The following is a 21,523-nucleotide window of genomic DNA, read 5'->3' on the forward strand; positions in this document are numbered from 1 at the left end:
ACGCCATCATTCTTAGATTTATTAACTTTATTCTGAAATTAAATTACTGACGTTATATTTACCAATAAACGTATCACATATTTTTTGCGGTGTCCACATCTATCCAACAACCTGTTTAAAGCTTAAACATTTCCACAACTCCATTCTATAGCTAAAAGCTTTATATATACACTGATGTTATTAAGACCCAAGAATCGATAGTGGTGAGTTTAATATTCCATGAGATAAACTCTCTTAGTAACCAAACAAACAACAGAAAAAAATGTTGAACTTTCTTAACTGCGATGGACGATGGGCATATTGGATTATTCAATTTAATAGTTGGTTTATTTTTAAAGCCTTTTTTGCAGATAATAAGTAGCATCAGGAGTAAGCAAATCAACTAAAGCTTACGTCAGCGTCTGAAGGATTTGTGTATTGAAATATATAATAATAATATCAATAGAGACGGTATAAATTTTAAAAAAGTTAATCTCCGAATGGAGGAAACATAATATGTCATTTTTCCGAAATACAAACACAAAACTTAAGCTCAAGTAATTAAAGTTTTCTAATTTAAAAATATAATTTGAAAACATTCAACCTTCGCTTGATTACAGAACTACACTATCCGAACTTTGTAAGCAACGACTAGACTCCAAAATTCCTACTACAACAATAAACAGTCGGCAGAAGACGATGCGAACGAAAACAAAGCCAACTTTTTATTGCAATAAATTAAAATACTAAAAATAACAAATGAAAATATTATTAACAACACATGAAGATGTAAATCGAAAACAGATTTTCCGTACATTGGAGTAAAATATTGGAGTAGAACAGGAAATTCTACACAAACTACATACAACAATAATCTCAACACCGAATTCTTTTGACAAAATGCAAACGAAACGGTTAGCCAACTGCCATTCGTCGAAGATTGGGTATTGCGGCACTACGGCACTACGGCAATGCGGTATAAGGCAGCCTGTGTAGAGTCGGCGCACTATACATACATGTAACCGTTTAGCTGCCACACTCAACGTTTGGTACTTGCAACATCTCAGCGGCTAAGTTGGTTGTGCTGTTTGTGTAATTTTTCTAAATATTGAGATCAAAATCGTTGCAGACGCCTTTTGGTTATAATATTTGTACCTTGCGCAATGTTCTACGGAAACTGCATAGCGCTAACAACTTGTGGACCTTACTGCTTCTTCCAGCCGAAGTTGCGAAAGTGGTGGAAATATAAATGGTAGTAGAATTGGCAGTTCTTAAAAAAATAATTCTAAATTTTCCATGCCATTTAACCATTCAACGCATCGTTGACCTATTGAACCATTACGAACGTGTGCGGCATTATCAGTTGCTGGTAACTTAACCGCGAATAAAGAACGAGTTTTTATTATACCTCTTCTCTCTTCCATCCTGTCCTTATAGCTTACAGCATTTACTCACTCACTATTCTTTCTTGAATGAATCATAGGAATTAATGCGTTTCTCTTCTTCAGCACACAAGTGTCGGTTAGCGCTTGTAGACCAATGTTTACATCTTATAGGTTGTAAAGAGCTCGAATGATAAATACTGCAAAAGATTAAATTAAATTAAAGAATTTTTTATCGTGAATGGCTTACTTGATAAACTGCAACCTTACCTTGTTGTGGGAATAGCTAAGAGCAAAGCAAGGGTTAGATATGCTTTGTAAGGAATATATAACAGCTTTACAATGTTTTTGTGCGAACCTACTAAATGTGATCACATAACTCTCTTGGAAGCCTTAAAGAAAAAATTCCGAGTTAAATATAAATAAATTATGGCTGTAATGGTGAGGAAATTTCCAACTACATAAATTTGATTTTTAATCAAGAGAATTTTTGCAATGACCATATACTATCCCATATCTTGGAATACTATCCCATATCCACAAATAGTGATCTTTGGATATATCTACTGATTTGATTAAATATAATTTTTTGACTTCAATTATTATATATATATAATTAGATTAATATTGTTGTTATTGAAGATATTATATGTTTCTACCTCGAGTTTAATAAATTTCAATTTTTTTTTTTATTTCAGGTAAGTGGAACAATGAATTATTAATGTAAGTAAAAAATATTTAAATAGTCAATGCTCTAAAATTTATTTTGGTGTTAAATGACTGATTTTTATTGTGAAATAAAATATCTAAATATTTATAAAATGATAATATATTTTTATATATTCATTAAATTCTATTGTTAAAGAGAAGTACAATTTAATACAATTTAAAGTGATTACTATAACTTCAGTTTAAGTTAAAAACTGCTCAAATATCGCGTTGTACTCTACATTTAACACATTTTGAGCTAGAGTTTGACTTGAAAAAAGCACCGTTTAATTTGTCAAAATTTTTAAATCCGTTCATTTGTTGCGCATTGATTCCGGAGACATTCCGGAGACCTGTTGGTCTTCTTATTAATCTTGGTGTTTCTTTTATTTCCATTATTCATAAAAGCATGAAAATAAGTTTATTGTCAGCTAATCACTTTGAACAATACAAATAAAGCGTACAAAACTGAAAACAGAGTAAGGCTGCCAAATTTTCCTTAAAGTACTAGTACTAAGTGGATTGATAAATATACAGCCTTAGTAATAAAAACGCATTTTTTTTTGGAAGATTATATTGTATGTTTCAATGTAGTCCGCTTTTAGCTCGACACACCAAGTCCAACAATCTCTCAACATTTGGATACCTTTTGAATAATACTCCAAAATTAATCAAGTCCTTTAAAATATACCTCAGTTTCTCATTCCTCATTTGAAGCAAATCTCTTTCCCTAGAGCCATCTTTTCAAATTTGGAAACACGTAATTTTCATTGAGCGGGTGCGTTATCTTGCAGAGACAAAATTTTATTCTTCGACAAATGTGGTCGTGTTTTCTTGATTACCACATTCAATCGTTCCAATAATATGCAATCGTAGTCTGCATTATTGTTCTTCCTTTTTCGTTTTTCCATATACTCTATGATAATTATTTAACATGAATCCAAAACTTACGGAAGCCAAAACTTTTCCAACCGATTTTTGAGTTCGTGGAACACAAATCCCGATTTTTTCTGTTTTTTTCAGTTGTGACCTCTTTTGGACGACTCGGACACTCTTCACAAAAAAACACTGGTATTACCAAGTTTAAATTCAGCTTTCCAATTTTTTATGGATGTTAACGAAGGTGCAAGTAAATAGTTGTCGTAAACAGAATCTATTTCTAATTTGATTGCATCATTGTTCATTCCTTTCAAATGCAGAAATATTATTTCTAATATTCAATCGAATATTCAATTTTTTCCATATAATAAAAAATCACCAATTTAATAGGTTATTTGAAAAAAAGCTAACCAAATATCTGATAAAGTCTAAACTTGTACTACTGTTGTTTAAAACTTGTCAAATATACAAAATTTTATTGATTTTATCCTGGCGGTCCCACCTGTTGTGAAGCCATGAAATTATCAATCCACTTAGTAGTTACTTGCAAATTTACATACTTACTTGCTTACATACTTACTAACATATTTACATATATACTTACTTTCATATATTTTATTCAACGAAAAAAGCACTAATGAAATTACAAACTTCTAAACTACATTAGCTTATAAGCTGTCAGTCCCCATTACGGTTCAAGTACAAGATCTTCCTGTACAATCAACTGTACGATTGGACTTACGGCCTACAGTTTTTTGAAAATGCTAGCGCTATATAGGAATATTACTAAAAACTGATTTTAAAATATTTGTTAGAGCGGTTAAAGTCAAATTGTTAATATTGTAGGATTCTGTAGAATTATTATAATTGATGTGTTATATGATTTATATATTATATTTTATTATATTTTAATTTATTTTAAATCATATATTGTATAATTAAATTATTATAATTAATATATTATATAATTCATATATAATATTTTATATGGTTAATATATGGTTAATTAATTTATCTAACTAACCCTGTATAAGATGTAATCAAACCAACGGTTCTAAGTCTTGTTTTTATTGCCTTTTGTTTTTGCGCTCGAGATGAGCAATTTTTTTGTTATATTTTTTGGGCTGCAAGTAAACTCCGTTGGTTTGATGCTGTCTCTTGTTTTTCGATCGCGAACGTGTCAACACACGGGTACACATAAAAAAGTGATTAAACAATCAATAACCGAAATTGTATAAATTCAATTGTATAAATTAAATGAAATCAAAACCCAATTATAAAAACGTTTATAATTTACATTGTGTTAAAGAAATTGAAATAAAGATCATAAAACCCAATTATAAAAACGCTTATAATTTACATTGGCGACCGTGACAGGACTTTTTGCAATTTTAATAGTGGTTATTAATCTCCAATTTGTTAAAAAATCTAAATATTACCCACGTGTGGTAATCATTTTTTCTTATTAAGTTTGTAATCATTAGTGTACGCGTGTGTGCATTTCTTCCACACGGCTATTCTGTGGACTGTCGAACGTATATACTATTGTGCAATTGGTGGTTCTCGGTTTAGGTCCGCTAACCTCAAACCAGAACCTCGTGTCCGCATCAAGATCGCGCTCGACATTACAACAACAAGATACCTTTACTTGTTGATTGTACATACTTTCGCTTTTATTGTTTTTGGTTAATTTGTAACCATTAAAGTGCGCGTGTGAATATTTCTTCTAACCAGTTATATAGCTAACGCGTGCTAACTATTATAATATATCGTACATCTATATATATACTACATATGAACTATCGTACGTATATACTATTGTCCAATTGGTGGTTCTCGGTTTAGGTCCGCTAACCTCAAAACAGAACCTCGTGTCCGCATCAAGATCGCGCTCGACATTACAACAACAAGATACCTTTACTTGTTGATTGTACATACTTTCGCTTTTATTGTTTTTGGTTAATTTGTAACCATTAAGTGCGCGTGTGAATATTTCTTCTAACCAGTTATATAGCTAACGTGTGCTAACCATTATAATATATCGTACATCTATATATATATTACCTATGTACTATCGTACGTATATACTCTTGTGCAATTGGTGGTTCTCGGTTTAGGTCCGCTAACCTCAAATCAGAACCTCGTGTCCGCATCAAGGTCGTGCTCGACATTTAAAATAACAACAACAAGCTATCTTTACTTGTTGATTGTACATACTTTCGCTTTTATTGTTTTTGGATAATTGTAACCATTAATGTGCGCGTGTGAATACTTTTTCTAACCAGCTATATAGCTAACGTGTGCTAACCATTATAATATATCGTACATCTATATATATATTACATATGTACTATCGTACGTATATACTCTTGTGCAATTGGTGGTTCTCGGTTTAGGTCCGCTAACCTCAAAATAGAATCTCGTGTCCGCATCAAGGTCGTGCTCGACAGTTAAAATAACAACAACAAGCTATCTTTACTTGTTGATTGTACATACTTTCGCTTTTATTGTATTTGGTTAATTTGTAACCATAATGTGCTCGTGTGAGTATTGCTCCTAAACGGTTATATATCTAAAGTGTGCTAACTTTAATAATATCCTACATCTGTACATATATACTATATACTATCGTACGTGTGTACTATTGTGCATTCTATGGTTCTCGGCTTAGGTTCTGCTAAGCGCCAAATAGAACCTCGTGTCCGCATCAAGGTCACGCTGAACAATTACAACAACAACAACAAGTTAACTTACTTGTTGATTACTGGTTAATATTTGCTTCCAATCAGTAAGTGTGCGGGTTCGTCAACGTCGCGTCTGACAACAACCACCGTAAGAGCAGTTCAATTTCGGAAAGCTCACTGTTGCTATTGTGACTTTTCGACTTCGTCAAATCCTTTGCTGTTCTCAAGTATCTACAACTGTTTCAATGGCAACGGCAGAGCCAACCACTACGGCAGAACTGTCAGAACTAAAACAACAGCGAGCCTCGACGAAAGCGAGTATTTCAAGAATCAAGGCGTTCGTCAAAGGAAAGAGTAATTCGCTCTCACAACCAGAACTGAAATGTCGACTAGGTATTTTAGAATCATATTTTAAACAAATCTTAGCTTTTCAGACGTTGATCGAGAAATTAGATGCAACTGACTCAGCTAGAGATGAATTAGAAGACCTATACGTTTCCACCAAAATATTAATCATGTCTCAACTGCAGGAAGAGGCCCACAATGCATCAGTGCTAGACGTAACAGCAATGATGCCCACCTCAAGTAAAAAATTACCACTGTTAAAATTACCTACATTCAGTGGTAAGTACTCGGATTATAACAATTTTATTAATTCGTTTCTCCAAATCATACATAGATCGCGAAATATACCTCACAAATATTGAAAAATTTAATCACTTGCTGAACTGCCTTACTGGTCAAGCTCTAGAGACAGTACAGGCATTTCCTATTTCGAATGAAAACTATCCAAAGGCTCTGGATAGGCTTAAATCGCGCTATGACAATAATAGCCTAATCTTCGCCGAAAATATCGCGACACTATTTGATCTACCAGCAGTATCGGGTCAGTCAAGCCAACAACTCCGTAGTCTGGTAAACAATGCATCCGCTTTGTATGGTTCACTCTGTTCGCTAGGTACAGAGAAACAAATATGTGAGGCTCTACTTATCTCGTTAATCATGCAAAAAACGGACGCAATTACACGTAGGAAATGGAATGAATCGCGTAACTTTGACACATTACCCAGTTGGGAAGATTGCTCAAAATTGTTGGATAGACATTGCCAGTTTCTCGAATCACTTGACAGTGGAAACGGCAATCAGTCATCATCACAACGTAAACCTAATAGTCTTAACTCCAAGACTAACAGACGCTCAAAACAATACGCATTTGTTGCATCTACATCTAGCAATTCTTGCTCATTTTGTTCTAGCAATGAACACCTAATACAGAATTGTCATCGTTTTAAGGCACTGGAGGTGGTTCAAAGGTTTGAAAAGGTGAAGAGCCTAAAACTCTGCATAAACTGCTTATCGCCACGCCATCATGTGGTTAATTGTACATCAACGTTTAAATGTAAGGTTTGCGCAAAGCCACATCACACTCTCTTGCATCATTCGCAATTGCCAACGAATATTAAGAGCGCGGGATCATCACGACGCACAGAACACGCTGCTATGCCCAACGACAACGTTGCCAGCCATCCCCATCTTAATATGTCATCGGCCGAGCAAATAATTCTTGCCACTGCATTGGTTTTAGTGAAGGATTCATCGGGAAGTTATCAAGTGGGTAGAGCCTTACTTGATTCATGCTCTCAGGTCAACTTCATAACGGAGGAGTTTTCAAAGAAGCTTAGTTTAGCAAAACATAAACATCGGTTGCATGTTTCCAGTATTGGTAGTTCGTTGACCAACATTAAGTATCAGACGCTCACATCAATCAAATCTCGTCATTCAAATTTTGAACTTGCTTTAAACTTTGGTATTACGAATCACATCGCATATCAACCAAGTTCTGAAATCGATATATCGTCGTGGAAGGTTCCACCAAATACACCTCTCGCCGATGAGCAATTCTTTAAATCCAAGCGCGTTGATCTTTTGCTTGGAGCTGAAAGTTTCTTTGATATTTTGTCTGTCGGTCAAATCAAACTAGGTGAAAATCTTCCAGTACTTCAAAAAACACTATTAGGATGGATTGTATCTGGCAAGTACAAGGGTCAGCCATTTGCATCACCAGCAGCAAAATGCCTATTATCAGTTGAAGATACAGTCTCCGATCAATTAGAAATGATGTGGAAGATAGAGGAAGTGCAATCGGCTTCAAAGTCATGGTCACCAGCACATGTTGCGTGTGAGTCATTATATCGTGAAACGGTTCACCAAAATGCGATGGGAAGAATTGTCGTTCGGTTACCATTCAAAGATTCACCAGATTGTCTTGGTTTGACACACAATATCGCCTTGCGCCGTTTTTATTCTGTAGAACGGCGATTGTCATCTAATCGTGCACTGAAGCAAGACTATCAAGAATTCATGAAACAATATCGAGAGCTCGGACACATGACGCGTGTTGAGACTCCGAAAACCAACGAACCTCATTATTATATCCCTCATCATTGTGTTTTAAAACCGTCGAGCACTTCGACCAAGCTGAGGGTGGTTTTTGATGCGTCATGTCCAACAACTTCGCAACGTTCATTAAATGATATTCTACTGGTCGGCCCGACAATTCAGTCGGAGTTATATTTGTTGCTACTTCAATTTCGTTTGCACCGATATGCCTTGACGGCTGACATTGTTAAGATGTACCGACAGATACTGATAGATGAACCAGATCGAAAATTCCAATATATTTTTTGGCGAGATACGGAGTCCGATCCTGTTAGTACTTACGAGTTGAATACAGTCACTTATGGTACTGCATCAGCACCTTTCCTAGCAACCAGGAGTTTGCAGTATTTGGCGGACAAATTTGAAACACAATACCCAATAGGCGCTGCACTCATTAAATCATCGTTCTTTGTCGACGACTTCTTAGGTGGAGCAGATTCCATTGATCAACTCACCAATATCAGACATCAGTTAACGGCCATTCTACAGAAGGGTTGCTTCGATCTTGACAAATGGCATTCAAACCATCATGACTTCATCAGCGATACTACAACAAAGAGTTTGAATCTTGATACAGATACAGTCACCAGCGCTCTAGGCATCAAGTGGCACCAAATGCAAGATGTTTTCCTATTTTCGTTTAATGCGCAACCAGGTCATATTGTAACAAAACGCACCATCTTATCCCTTGCGTCTTCATTATTCGACCCGCTTGGATTACTAGCACCGATCATACTCGTAGCCAAAATTATGATGCAAGAATTGTGGCTTTTGCGTGTGGACTGGGACGAGTCAGTCCCTCAAAATCTTCACTCAGCTTGGAAAACATTTATTCAAGATCTTACAACGCTTTCATCGGTTAAGGTGCCGAGGTACTGCCTATCCATAAACTATCAACAGGTTGATGTACACGGTTTCTGTGACGCTTCAATACGCGCATATGGTTGCTGTATATTTCTCCGATCACAAAACACATCAGGTAAGGTGACGGTCAGGCTATTCACTGCAAAATCCCGTGTGGCACCTATAAAGCGGAAGTCGCTACCTAAACTAGAACTCTGTGGTGCCTTACTTCTTGCCAAACTGTATCAGAAGGTCCAACCAATATTTGCGCAATTTAAGGGTGAAACGTTTTTTTGGACTGATTCACAGATTGTATTACATTGGTTGAAGCAGCACTCATCAACCCTGTCTGCATTCGTTGGCAATCGAGTAGCGGAAATTCAAGATATTACCGCAAATGGGCAATGGAGACACGTTCCTACCCAATCCAACCCGGCAGATGTTGTGTCGCGCGGCTGTAACATCCGCCAATTATCAGAGTCTTGTTGGTTTACGGGGCCGGAATTTTTGTTACTCGCTGATAAATACTGGCCGCATTTGAAATGTCACAACCTGGATATGGAAGAAGTCAATAAAGAGACGCGAAAGGTTGTATTCGTTAACACAAATGAAGACAACTACGTATTACAGGTATTGTCAAGATATAGTTCATACACTAAGATGCTACGAGTAATAGCGCAGGTACAGCGTTTTTATCATGTAACCAAGAATAAATTGAAGAACGGAGAATGTACCCTCCAACCTATTCAGCTACAAAAGGCATTGCACTGTATTATTTGGGTCATCCAACAGCAATTCTTCGAAATTGATATACAACGCCTACAACGAGGGAACCCAGCCGAAGGTACATTAAAGCATCTAAATCCCTTCCTGGACAATGTATTCGGTTATCAATTACTAAAGGTGGGAGGTCGCCTCGAGCTGAGTGACATCTCAGTAGGCCAACGTCACCCTATTTTGTTGCCGAAGGGCTGTTATTTTGTGGAACTTTATGTTCGGCATATACACTTGTGCAACTATCATGCAGGCGCAAAAGCACTAATTGCCCTTACTCGACTAAACTTCTGGATAATTAATATTCGAGAAATTGCACGCCGAGTCGTGCACTCGTGTATTCACTGCGTGCGTTATAAACCCAAACTACTTAATCAAATGATGGGTAATCTCCCAATCGAACGCCTCACTCCAAGTCGTCCTTTCGCGCGTACTGCGGTAGATTTTTGCGGTCCGATATTAACGTATCTCCGAATTCGGGGACGGGTTCCATATAAGACCTATATAGCCGTGTTCGTTTGTTTGTCTACAAAGGCAGCTCATCTAGAAGCCGTGTCAGACTTATCTACGGAGGCATTTATTGCAGCACTGAAAAGGTTAATCGGTAGACGAGGGTTATCATCAGACATCTATTGCGACAACGCCACGAACTTCGTTGGGGCTAACAACAAACTAGCAGAGTTAAAAAGAATGTTTTTCGAGAAGTCTAATCAAGTGATGCTGCAGACCTTTTGCAGCAACCAATTCATAAATTTCAATTTTATACCGCCCCGAGCACCTCACTTTGGAGGTCTATGGGAAGCGGCTGTAAAAAGCGCGAAAGGCCATCTGTATCGAACACTATCAAATACTCGATTCACCTTTGAGGAGCTTGGAACAGCACTGATTGAAATCGAAGCTATCTTAAATTCGCGACCAATCACACCTCATTCTTGTGACCCGAGCGATTATGAAGCGCTAACGCCAGCACATTTTCTTATCGGTGGGCCGCTCAAAACTTTATCTGAACCAAGTCCTCAGTATGAATCTGCTTCATTAATTGATAAATGGTCTCGTATAACCGCAGTCAAACATCACTTCTGGCGCAGATGGTCTAGAGACTATCTGAATGAGCTGCAGATACGCACCAAATGGACAGAAGAACAATCTAACATCACCGAGGGGGCTCTGGTTTTAATCCATGAAGACAATATGCCTCCACAACGCTGGTTGATGGGCCGAATCGTGCATTGCATCAGGGGTCCAGATAATTTGGTTCGTGTTGTTGATGTGCAAACCCCAAAAGGAGTAATACGGCGTCCAATCCACAAACTCGCACTATTACCAATTGAAAATCCTTTCAAGGGGGGCGGGATGTTAGAGCGGTTAAAGTCAAATTGTTAATATTGTAGGATTCTGTAGAATTATTATAATTGATGTGTTATATGATTTATATATTATATTTTAATCTATTTTAAATCATATATTGTATAATTAAATTATTATAATTAATATATTATATAATTCATATATAATATTTTATATGGTTAATATATATGGTTAATTAATTTATCTAACTAACCCTGTATAAGATGTAATCAAACCAACGGTTCTAAGTCTTGTTTTTATTGCCTTTTGTTTTTGCGCTCGAGATGAGCAATTTTTTTGTTATATTTTTTGGGCTGCAAGTAAACTCCGTTGGTTTGATGCTGTCTCTTGTTTTTCGATCGCGAACGTGTCAACACACGGGTACACATAAAAAAGTGATTAAACAATCAATAACCGAAATTGTATAAATTCAATTGTATAAATTAAATGAAATCAAAACCCAATTATAAAAACGTTTATAATTTACATTGTGTTAAAGAAATTGAAATAAAGATCATAAAACCCAATTATAAAAACGCTTATAATTTACAATATTAATATCTATTACCTTTGGATTTATAAGGAATGACACGTCTTAAAATAAATATAAGAAAAATTAAATCTATACGCATAAAATTCAATAATACAGCCTACTTCACAATTGGCAGCGAAGATGTGAATAACATGGAGAGCTTTATTTATAGGACATAAGCCATTGAAGACAAAAAGCAAGAGGAGCGTTCGGAAGGCTACAAAATATATGTCATGCACACAACATCTGCACAAACACAAAAAAAAAAAAATAATGCATGCTTTAAATCTGTCTTGTTATACGGATCAGAGACTTGGTTTGTAATGGAGGAGATTAAAAAGACACTAAAAACTTTCAGCAACCGATTCTTGCGAAACATAATGAAAATATGGTAGCGACGATATCAAATGAAGAACTATGGAGGCAAACTGACCAAACGTCTATTAATGTTGAAACTCCAAAGCGAAAATATGGGTGGATAGGTCACACCCAGCATAAGCCTTGTGACGATATCCCGCACACAGCGCTAATAAAGAATCCCCAGGGAACTCGGCCCAGAGGCAAGCCAACGACAACATGGCGAAGAACAATTAATACTGAAACTTTCAAATCGTTTAATGAACCCATCTCATTGACTAATTTATGTATTTCTTATAAGCTTCATGATTATTCAGTGATTGATCTGAGATTTGCGTACCTCCCCGTGCGGAGACTGATTACTCTAAGATTAGATAGTGGTAAGTAGGATAGCCTGTCAATTTTCGCATATAACTTCAGGGCTCTGTCCCTTATGTATTTTTTGATCAGGTCTATTCTAAGGTCTCTTAGCATGTCGTTTGTGCGGATGTACCAAGGCACTTTGAAGAGCCTTCGGAGAGCCTGACATTGAGCGACTTGTAGCTTTTGTATAGTAGAGTCGGCAGCTTTGCTATACGCGACACATCCATAAAATAATTCTGGTCTAATTAACTGACTATAGATCAGTTTTCTGTTCTTCACGCTAGGGTTGTTGTGTTTGAAAAATGGTTGTAAGCATTGCAGTGTTTTAGCGCAACTGATACAAATTTGTATACAAGTCCATATTTATGCTATATACTTTGAGTGGATGAAATGATTTATTTTTTTCAAGAAAGTATCTTTATGTGGAGGTAAACATTTTGCATTCCATCTACTTTTATGAATATATTACATTCGTTTTATATATCGTTGTACTATTCACACATTCTGTATGTTGTTGCTTGCATTAGAGCCTTGGAGTAATAGTTTGACACTTCGCTCTATTGTTCACTGAAAATCAGCCCAACAAGTTACACATAACTTAGGTCTTTCAAGTGCAAGTGCACTGGCCTCAAAATGAACATCTGTGATTCATTTTTCATGTCAAGAACTTTACCGAAGCGTTTTGGGTGCTGAACTTCTTAAACGCAATCGTTTTCCACGAATGTGCAGACCAATCGACAACAGTGCAGCACGTAGCACATGCACAAGATTTAATTTCTTCTGAATTTTCTATTTAATTTCTTTTGGATTTAATTGTAATTTACTTCAAACAGATAAAAGAACATTACTTTACTTGTTTCAATAAACATTTTTTGTTTGTTCTGATGATCTTTTGAAGATACTTCTATATGCTTGAGGGTACGTGTCTGCTTCAATATTATGTGCTTTGTTAAATTAGATGCTTCTTTGTTTGCAAAGACTAACTCTGTGTTATGGTCAGATTGCGGTAATCAATCAGCAAAAAGATATTTTCATTAGCACTGAAAAATGTTGTTTCCAAATTAAGATAGAGAAATAATACAGGGTCCTTCTTGGTCATTGAATATTTCTTTGCAACATAGTTACGTGTCACTATTGATAATTGCATTGCAAACTAAAACAATTTTCTTAATAAATAAATTAGATAAATCGAAATACAAAAAATAGGTGTTTAGTATAAAATATTTATATAGTGCTGACTCTTGTCATAATAGCTTTTTTAAAGACAAAATTATTGCATTAAAAGTAGGGAAAATCAAAAGCCATCCATCCACCAGCAATAAGTTTATTTTAAAAACGTTTCTGTTGGATTTATTATATCGTTAGAATTATTATTCTAAAACAGTATTAGTACTGAACAAGTGTGCATCCTCTTATAGGTGCAATAAATCAAACTGCACCTTTCTAACTCTACTACTTAATAATATGGGGTTAAAATATTTTAATCGGCCACAGCTCTTTGGAATTTTATTTTAGAAATGGTAATCTTTCATGTTGCATTGGCTTGTGTCAAGAAAGTGTTTCCCCTGATATCTACATTGCCTTCTGGACAATTTAACGTTGACACTAATATCCTGTTCAAATTTTACTCTTTGATTTAGCAAAAACGGACTATCCATACCACATGGCAGTAAGCCTTAAGTTTATTGCTCCCTTCACCGTTAAATTTATTTTATTCATGTAATCGTGATTTAAGTGATCCGTTTATCATCTCTTACCCAACATTACTTACTTTATATCATTAAGTATAACGTATATATTGGTTGTAACAACAATTTATTAAAAATTGCCATTTAAAAACAAACACAGACACAAATTAGTTTTTACGTCACTCCGTTGTTCGATATTCTGTATGCAGTTGAAAATAATTCACTATATTAAATCCACAAGATATCCTAAGTGCTTTGGGACCAAATATGACTTAACCTTAATCTTCACTTCAACAACATACCAACATACATACCATGAACAAATCGAGTATTTCGAATTCAATTAATTATAGTATTTCGACTATAAAGACGGCTCTTATATGGACACTGCCACTACGTTCATTCTTGTCTCTCATTTCAGCTTTTTAACTTCTGAAGATTGGGTATTACAGCGCCTTTAAATATGCAATAACCTCTCCGATGGGCTGTCTGCCCTACAAACCATTCTTAACCCCAAATATAATATCACGATTATTCTTGGACTAGGTCAAAACTATTCTCACAGGTTAACTGTACTATACATCTCCAGTCATTAATGCACGCTACAACGAAATAAACCGGAGAGCTAATCCCTAAAACCTCTTGAAAACAACACTTATATTACTTTGCCAACTTTTGAAATTGTTAACCTTAATAATACAATAAATATTCACATAAACAAAATAACGAAACAAAGGTCTCGGTAGTTCTTCCAAGTTCTTAATCGTTACTTTTATCCGAATGGTACAAAGCTCTTTTTTGTGCTGCAAAAACGCCAAATATTCAAATGGATATATTCTGACATTTAAGAAACGGACACACTTTTATATGGCTACATATTCTCAGGTAGTCGTCATCGCCTTCTGCGGAGGTTCTATTTCACCTCTTCATTTCGCAACCTCTCATTGCGTGGTCTTTAATCAAATACGACGTCATTATCTGGTCAATACTTCTCATCATTCTACCCAGCGTACTGTGAAAGACAAAGAATCTAATTATAAATTTCTGGCAAAAATTTGATGACTAAGTTTCATTTATGATTTCATAATTTCATTTGAAACATTCCCTCTTCGCTATCTCCATTACTAATCTATTCTAAATAAAGCAAATCTATAGCTACAATATCAACATAATTTTTTTTAAGTGATTATTTGATTTATCCACTATCTTTTCGCCTCTAAGGTATATTATATTGTATCATCTATGTTATAAATAATGAAGAATAAATATATTAAATTTAATTATATTAGTATACAAACATATATTATGAATATAAACAATTATTATTAATTATCGTAAAGATTTTAGGCAAGAATATAAAACCTTTTCCTTATAATATATATACAATTATACAATTAGTTCTTCTGTCGTAAGAAATGATAGTAAATAAGGAAAATCTTTAATATGCGATAATTATCACAGAGGATTTGGTAATGATGAGGACATAGTAGGCCTGACAGGATATATCTAAATATTGTTCATAAATAGAGAAGAGCAATTGAATTGCCAATTAAAATGCAATAAGTTCACTACTATTAATTACTTTTCATTTTATATTCAAATTTTGAACAAAATAATATATATAAGAAAATATATTTAACCGTAATTTTAGTCAAATATAAAAAAATAATTTAAAATTTTGGTTTATGTTTAGTGTGAAACAAACATAACATTTATCAAAGTAATTGAAACAATCCGCTTTTAAAGTATTCTCATCCACAGTCCAAAACTGGGGCTAAAGAGCTCTCCATTAGTTATAAGATGGAGTGAACTAAAAGAAATTGAAAGAAAGAAAAAGCATTACATGCAGTTAATGTTCCATTAAACGAATATCCACATGAACGGATATCTGTCTTACCGTATAAAGCACATTTTGTTATAAGGGCAGGTCCTTCAACCAACTAGATTTATTAATCGCATCGCTTTCGGTTTAATAGGATCTTCAGGTTTTCAGTATATAAGCAAACACTCGGCAAGGACATAATTTACGTTAAATTATTGGGCATTGTACTTCTCAAAATTACTTTTCTACCAGATTTTATAAGTAAATGTCAGATTTAGAGACTCAACTTCGTTTCTTCGAAATTCTTGTCAATATTATGTTATTAGCTTTACAAAATAAAGATATTTACTTCACTGTCGTTGTTCTAAGCATTAAGTTTCTATTATTTATGGTCAATTTAAAATTCGTAAGTGAATGTAGGAATTATATAGAAATGTGAAAAATACCTCTATCCTTACTCCGTTTTTTGATGTGTTTGGTGATGTTTTGTTGAGTTCGTGGAGTTGTGTTCATATGTATATAGAACCTAAGCGATTAGCAAGGAGCTAACCACCACTTGCTTTTCCTTTTAAGACTGTCTTTAATAGACTTAACGACCGTTTTACGTATTTCATGATTTTCAGGACATATCATCGTAACACCATCAAAAAGCTTACTTGAACGAATAGGCTTTTCTTTAATTTTTTTTATTAATTTTTTTCTAATAGGTCTGGCGAGAATTTTTTTATCGATTTTAGGAAACATCACTTTAATACTAGCTGTCACAGACGCATCTATTGCCGTCTTCAACCTAGCATCTCGCAAGTTCATTCTATAGTTTCTCAATTGTGTATTCACCTGCATATTCTTAGTTACACAGTCAATGCTTACATTATCCTGATCGCTGTTACATGAAGCAGCTTTCCGGCCCTTACTGCGACAACTCTGTTTTGTGAATGTTGGTGTCATTTTTTGTACTTGTTTTAGATTACCACCAAATCTTTTAGGCATGGTGTTTGGATTAACCTTTGCAAGAACTTTGTTGTTTATTTTAGTAATTTCGGTACCATATTTTCCACTATTTACTTTCTGAAATTTTTTACTATTTCGATTTATATTTGGTTGTTTGCTTTTTGTATAACGAACAATCTTTTTTACTTGCTTTGGCTCAATCCAATCGTTTTTCGCTATATTAAATTTATATTTTCCAGCACTGGGCGGTTCAATTGTCGCATTTCCTTCACAATTTGTCCCTAGAGTGTCCATTGGTCCCAAAAATTGATCATCATCTTCTGAATTATGTTGGTCTCTATCGGTCGAATTGGCGGCTTGATGCATTCGACTTAAATGCATACCAAAATCATTAGCAAATTTTATATGAGCATGAAGTATGCGACACAAATTTTGAGCGATTTGCATGTCATTCAATTCTGGTCCCTCATTCGATCCTAGAAAGCGCTGCATTTGATTTTGAAAACGATTATTTGGCGTCTCATGCATGTAAATGTGTTCTAAAGTAGAATATAGTGTATCTGTTTCTTCACCTTGCCCTGAAGCTCGTCTGTCATTTTGTTCGAATAGACTACATAGCTTCTGCGCCATTCGGCAGCTTCTAGGCTCCTGCCTAAATATTTCTGTTAGTTTTTTATTAATATTTTTGCGTTTTTCCGGTGATACAGCACTGGCATGTGATGGACTGTTACTGAGTAATAAACTCGTAAATTGTTGTGCTACTTGTCTGGGAGAGTCATGGTTCACAATTTCTTCCAATTGATTCAATTCTTCATTGAATTGTTGGTTTCCACTGCACCCGCCAAATAAGTCGACATACATGTTAACTTTAAATTTTGATAACACAAAAAAAATCTGGTTTTTACAAGAAATAATTTCATTTTACATAAACTTCTTAATTTGATCATATTTTCTTTTAAATCCAAAGCATACTACAACAGAAAATTATATAAAAAAAATGTAAGTTGATATAGGCGAACATTTTTTTAATGAACCATAAGATGTTATTGATAATATTAAAAAAGTACTCGAATTCATTAAATTTAGCGGCGATTATTTCAAACAACTAGTAATTTTCAATAGCATTATCTGTTAATTCCCAGTTACCTAAGAAAGAGTTCAGATGCACTAAGCCATGAATATTAAAATAAACAATAAGCATCATCTTGGATGTATACAGGCGGTTTCTCCAGATACGTATATCAGTTAATACTCTCGTAAAATAGGTAACTGCGCCAGGGACACGGTCTTCTCTAACATTTTATTTGTGTGAGTGACATATTCTCAATTAAATAATAGTGAGAATACAATAGTGATATTGCAAATAAAACTACAAGTATACAAGTTGAATGTAAGCACTTTAGCTTATTATTATATGTAACTATAATGTACTTTTACTAATGTATAATGTATGTAGTCTTAAATCATCTTAAAACGAATGATTCTTTTTAACACTTAAACCAGTATATATATATGGCGGTAATTGATCAATGCCTTTATTCAAAACTGATCAATCCAAAATTACTGGAATATAAATAATAAATGTATTTCATACAATAGGTTCCCTACGCTTTTTACACGAAAGCTAACGTATAGCCCTACTGATATAGGTAAAATTCTTTACTTTATGGTCTATTTCGATATGTATGATTAAATACCTGCACATAACTAAAAGCGACGATCTTTGCTGTGATTGTTCACCAGTCATTGTCGCATATAGTACTAACTTTTAGATACGTGTGACTTTATATTGAACTATAAGATATAACCCTTAAAAACTGTGTTAATAATGATTTTCAATCTTGCTGTGGATGATGATCTTTTTTGTGATCATTCACCAGTCATTGTCGCATATATTACTGCCTTTCAAATGCGTGCAACTTAAATATCCAACTATAAGATATATCCCTTAAGAACTGTGTACAAATTGATTTTTCTACTGAAAATCTGGCAACTGAAATGCACTTATAATAATTGCTTCACTAGACTTTGTAGTGAAATAGAAACGAAAGCATTCTGTTTAAGCCCAATGAAACTCCCTTAACACCTACCGAAGTTGAAGCGTTCCACTTTTTTAACTTGGTTTTGTTTTGTTTTAGTTGGCCATTACAGACGTGAGTCGTCCTTGGCAGCGTCGAATAGCCTCCGCCAGCCAGCCCGATTAGTTGCTTGCTATCTCCAGTTGGTAATACCGAGCGCCGTATAATACCAGGCGGCCTTCAAATTATTGGCCACCTGGTCTTTCCACCGAAAATACGGACGTCGTCTACTGCGTTTTTCAACGGCGGGTACCGAATCAAACACCTTTCTAGCCGGAGCACTTTCTTTCATTCGCACGACATGACCAAGTGAGCGAAGCTGCTCAATTTTTATGCTTTTAATTATGTCAATACCGCGATTATTTCATACAGCTCATCGTTCCATCTAATTTGATACTTGTCGCCAACGCGTAAAGGACCATCGATCTTGCGAAGAATTCTTCTCTCGAATGCTACTAACACCTTCTCATCACTGTTAGTAGTTGTACTTTTTCAACTTACCTTGTCAAATAGGCCTTCAGATTCGTCACACTTCGGAAGTGAATATATGTTTAAAAAAGTTTACAGAACACATAAGCAGTACCGCCGAATTGTTAGTATAGTAACAGATACATATGAGAAAAAGCCAATATTACACAGCAGCATTTCTTGACATCCAGCAAACCTTCAACACAATTATGCATTGAAAGTTACATTCAATCTCAAAAGAAATACCTGTCCGCTAGTTTATCTACATAATGTGATAATTTCACATATTTATGAAAGATTTGCGGATTCATTTATCTGGAAAAATCATGTTAACGCCAAGTGCCTTTATAGCTAAACTCTAAAACAGACGGCTTGAAGTAACACGCAGTCTACTAAATAAAAAACGGTAACCTACCATAACATAAATATATCAAAATCTATAATATCTCTATCACAGATCTATTTATTATGAGTGTGAAAAGAAGTCAGTAATATATCTTAACCATATTAACGCCAAGTGCTAATAAGCGTAGATAACCTCTAAAACAGGTGGTTAGATTAGATTATGCTGGCAGGCCAAAAAGGCCACGCGTAGACCATTAAGGTCCATTGCGATACCAGATCAGAGTCTTGTTTTAGCGATTGTATGCATCACGTAGGATGCGCGTTTCATTAGCAAAATTTATTAAGATTGCAACAGAATCCTCAGGTATGTACTCCAGTCCTGCAAAACTGAAAGTCCCCAAGTATTTTTGTCGAGTTCTCGCGAGAACCGGGCAATTACACATCAGATGCTTAAACCTAAACTGGTGGTTTGAAGTAAATAAACTTAATATAGCTTAAATATATCAAAATCTATAATATATCTATCAGAGATCTATTTATTATGAGTGTGAAAAGAAGTCAGTAATATATCTTGGGGTGCAGATATATCTCTTTGAGTATTAATGCTAATAATCTAAACCAAGTATAACTTAATGTCAAAAAATTTCAGATTTTCACAGTTTTCGGTGAAAAGCTATTATAATTTAAAAATGGAAAATTTACAATTGTATCTGAATTATTCGACGAAGCTTAAAAATGATTGCGCTCTTAAACAATAAATGAATATGTGATACCGACGTTGTTAGTTTAAGCATATCAATAAAAAAAAATTTTAATATCATAAAATCGTTATCGTAACCAAATAGTATTAATAATAATGCCCTGATTCAAATGAAATCTGTTTAAGGCATACCTTCTATACAATAGATCTCTTGTGTGGACGTTTATCAATGCTAAAAAGCATTTCATTTTGCATTAAAAATTCAATAAAACAATAAAATAATTTGTTGATTAAGTTTTATTTTTTATTTTTTATTTATTATTTTTATGCATATCTCGGGTTGACACCCAAAGAAAGTGGCATTCTCGAGCTCTTCGCAGTGCACGGTGCGTTTTACTTTTGCGTTAGCCCAGCACGATTAACTGCGATTATGCATGTTTTATTAAAGTTTTATGCTTTTTGTATCTTAACAATTCTGCTTGATTGTTATGAAAAATAAAGAAAAAAATTAAAATAAATATAATAAGGTTTATGAAAGAATTAAAAATGCGGCTAAAGCATTTGGCGCTACAGTGACCTCAAATAGAGCCTAAGCCGAATTTTTGTTTTTTTTTTTGGGACTTGATTTCTTTTTTGTTTTTTTGGGTTTTGGCTGAGAAATATACAAAATGTGGTTTTCATGGAGGCTCTTGTGGATTTTTCCAGCTGTGGTAATTCTCATGCATGAATGCATAAATGCGTGTCTACATGCATGCACAATATTTGTAACACTTTCGCTGGAAATCCAGCACAACTTTTGACACTTTAATTGAAGTTACATTTCAGACCCACCGCGTTCAATTAAATACAGAAGACCACTAAAGCGACGTGGAGACAAAGTAAGAATGCAGAGTTAAAATTCTGTATAAATAAGTTATGGGTGAAAGAACATCTTTTGATAGAACGAGCAACGCCTTTTATTGCTTTGTGCATATCTCTTAGACTTTGGTTCCATTGGTGTATAATTGCTGCATACTTCGCTAGCCTCTATGGCGAATAATGCGCAATTACACTGAACGCGCCTTTGTACGCACCAAGTCAATTTTCATTGATTAGAACGAATTCCAATACTCTTGGAAGTTCTGTTTTAGACTTAAGCTACAATTACAACTGCAACTCCATTTACTTCTCCATATTACATATTT

The 21,523-nt window shown here is 34.7% G+C and overlaps 2 protein-coding genes across 4 annotated transcripts in view; one reads left to right on the forward strand and one right to left on the reverse strand.

The window, feature by feature from the left end:
- Positions 1 to 13,967, forward strand: part of LOC119688563 — a 16,691-nt gene extending 2,724 nt beyond the window's left edge. The window contains exons 2-5 of the mRNA XM_038103236.1: positions 6,067 to 6,217; positions 6,312 to 7,574; positions 7,650 to 11,043; positions 13,928 to 13,967. Of these exons, the coding sequence (XP_037959164.1) occupies positions 6,067 to 6,217; positions 6,312 to 7,574; positions 7,650 to 11,043; positions 13,928 to 13,967 (4,848 nt within the window). The remainder of the gene's footprint in view (positions 1 to 6,066; positions 6,218 to 6,311; positions 7,575 to 7,649; positions 11,044 to 13,927) is intronic.
- Positions 13,968 to 15,635: 1,668 nt separating this feature from the next.
- LOC119662447 lies at positions 15,636 to 17,644 on the reverse strand. Of its 3 annotated transcripts, none has more exons than XM_038072069.1 (3): positions 16,244 to 17,644; positions 15,873 to 16,123; positions 15,636 to 15,785 (listed from the first exon to the last, which is right to left on the reverse strand). In XM_038072069.1, the coding sequence occupies exon 1, from the start codon at positions 17,607 to 17,609 to the stop codon at positions 16,332 to 16,334; it is 1,278 nt and encodes a 425-aa protein (XP_037927997.1). In that variant the 5' UTR covers positions 17,610 to 17,644; the 3' UTR covers positions 15,636 to 15,785; positions 15,873 to 16,123; positions 16,244 to 16,331. The 3 variants fall into 3 exon arrangements, with proteins under 3 accessions (XP_037927997.1, XP_037927996.1, XP_037927995.1); XM_038072068.1 differs by having other exon boundaries at positions 15,873 to 16,161; XM_038072067.1 differs by having other exon boundaries at positions 15,873 to 16,176.
- Positions 17,645 to 21,523: the final 3,879 nt, after the last annotated feature.

This window comes from Teleopsis dalmanni, chromosome X, assembly GCF_002237135.1.
Source record: "Teleopsis dalmanni isolate 2A chromosome X, ASM223713v2, whole genome shotgun sequence".
NCBI classification, from domain to species: Eukaryota; Metazoa; Arthropoda; class Insecta; order Diptera; family Diopsidae; genus Teleopsis; species Teleopsis dalmanni.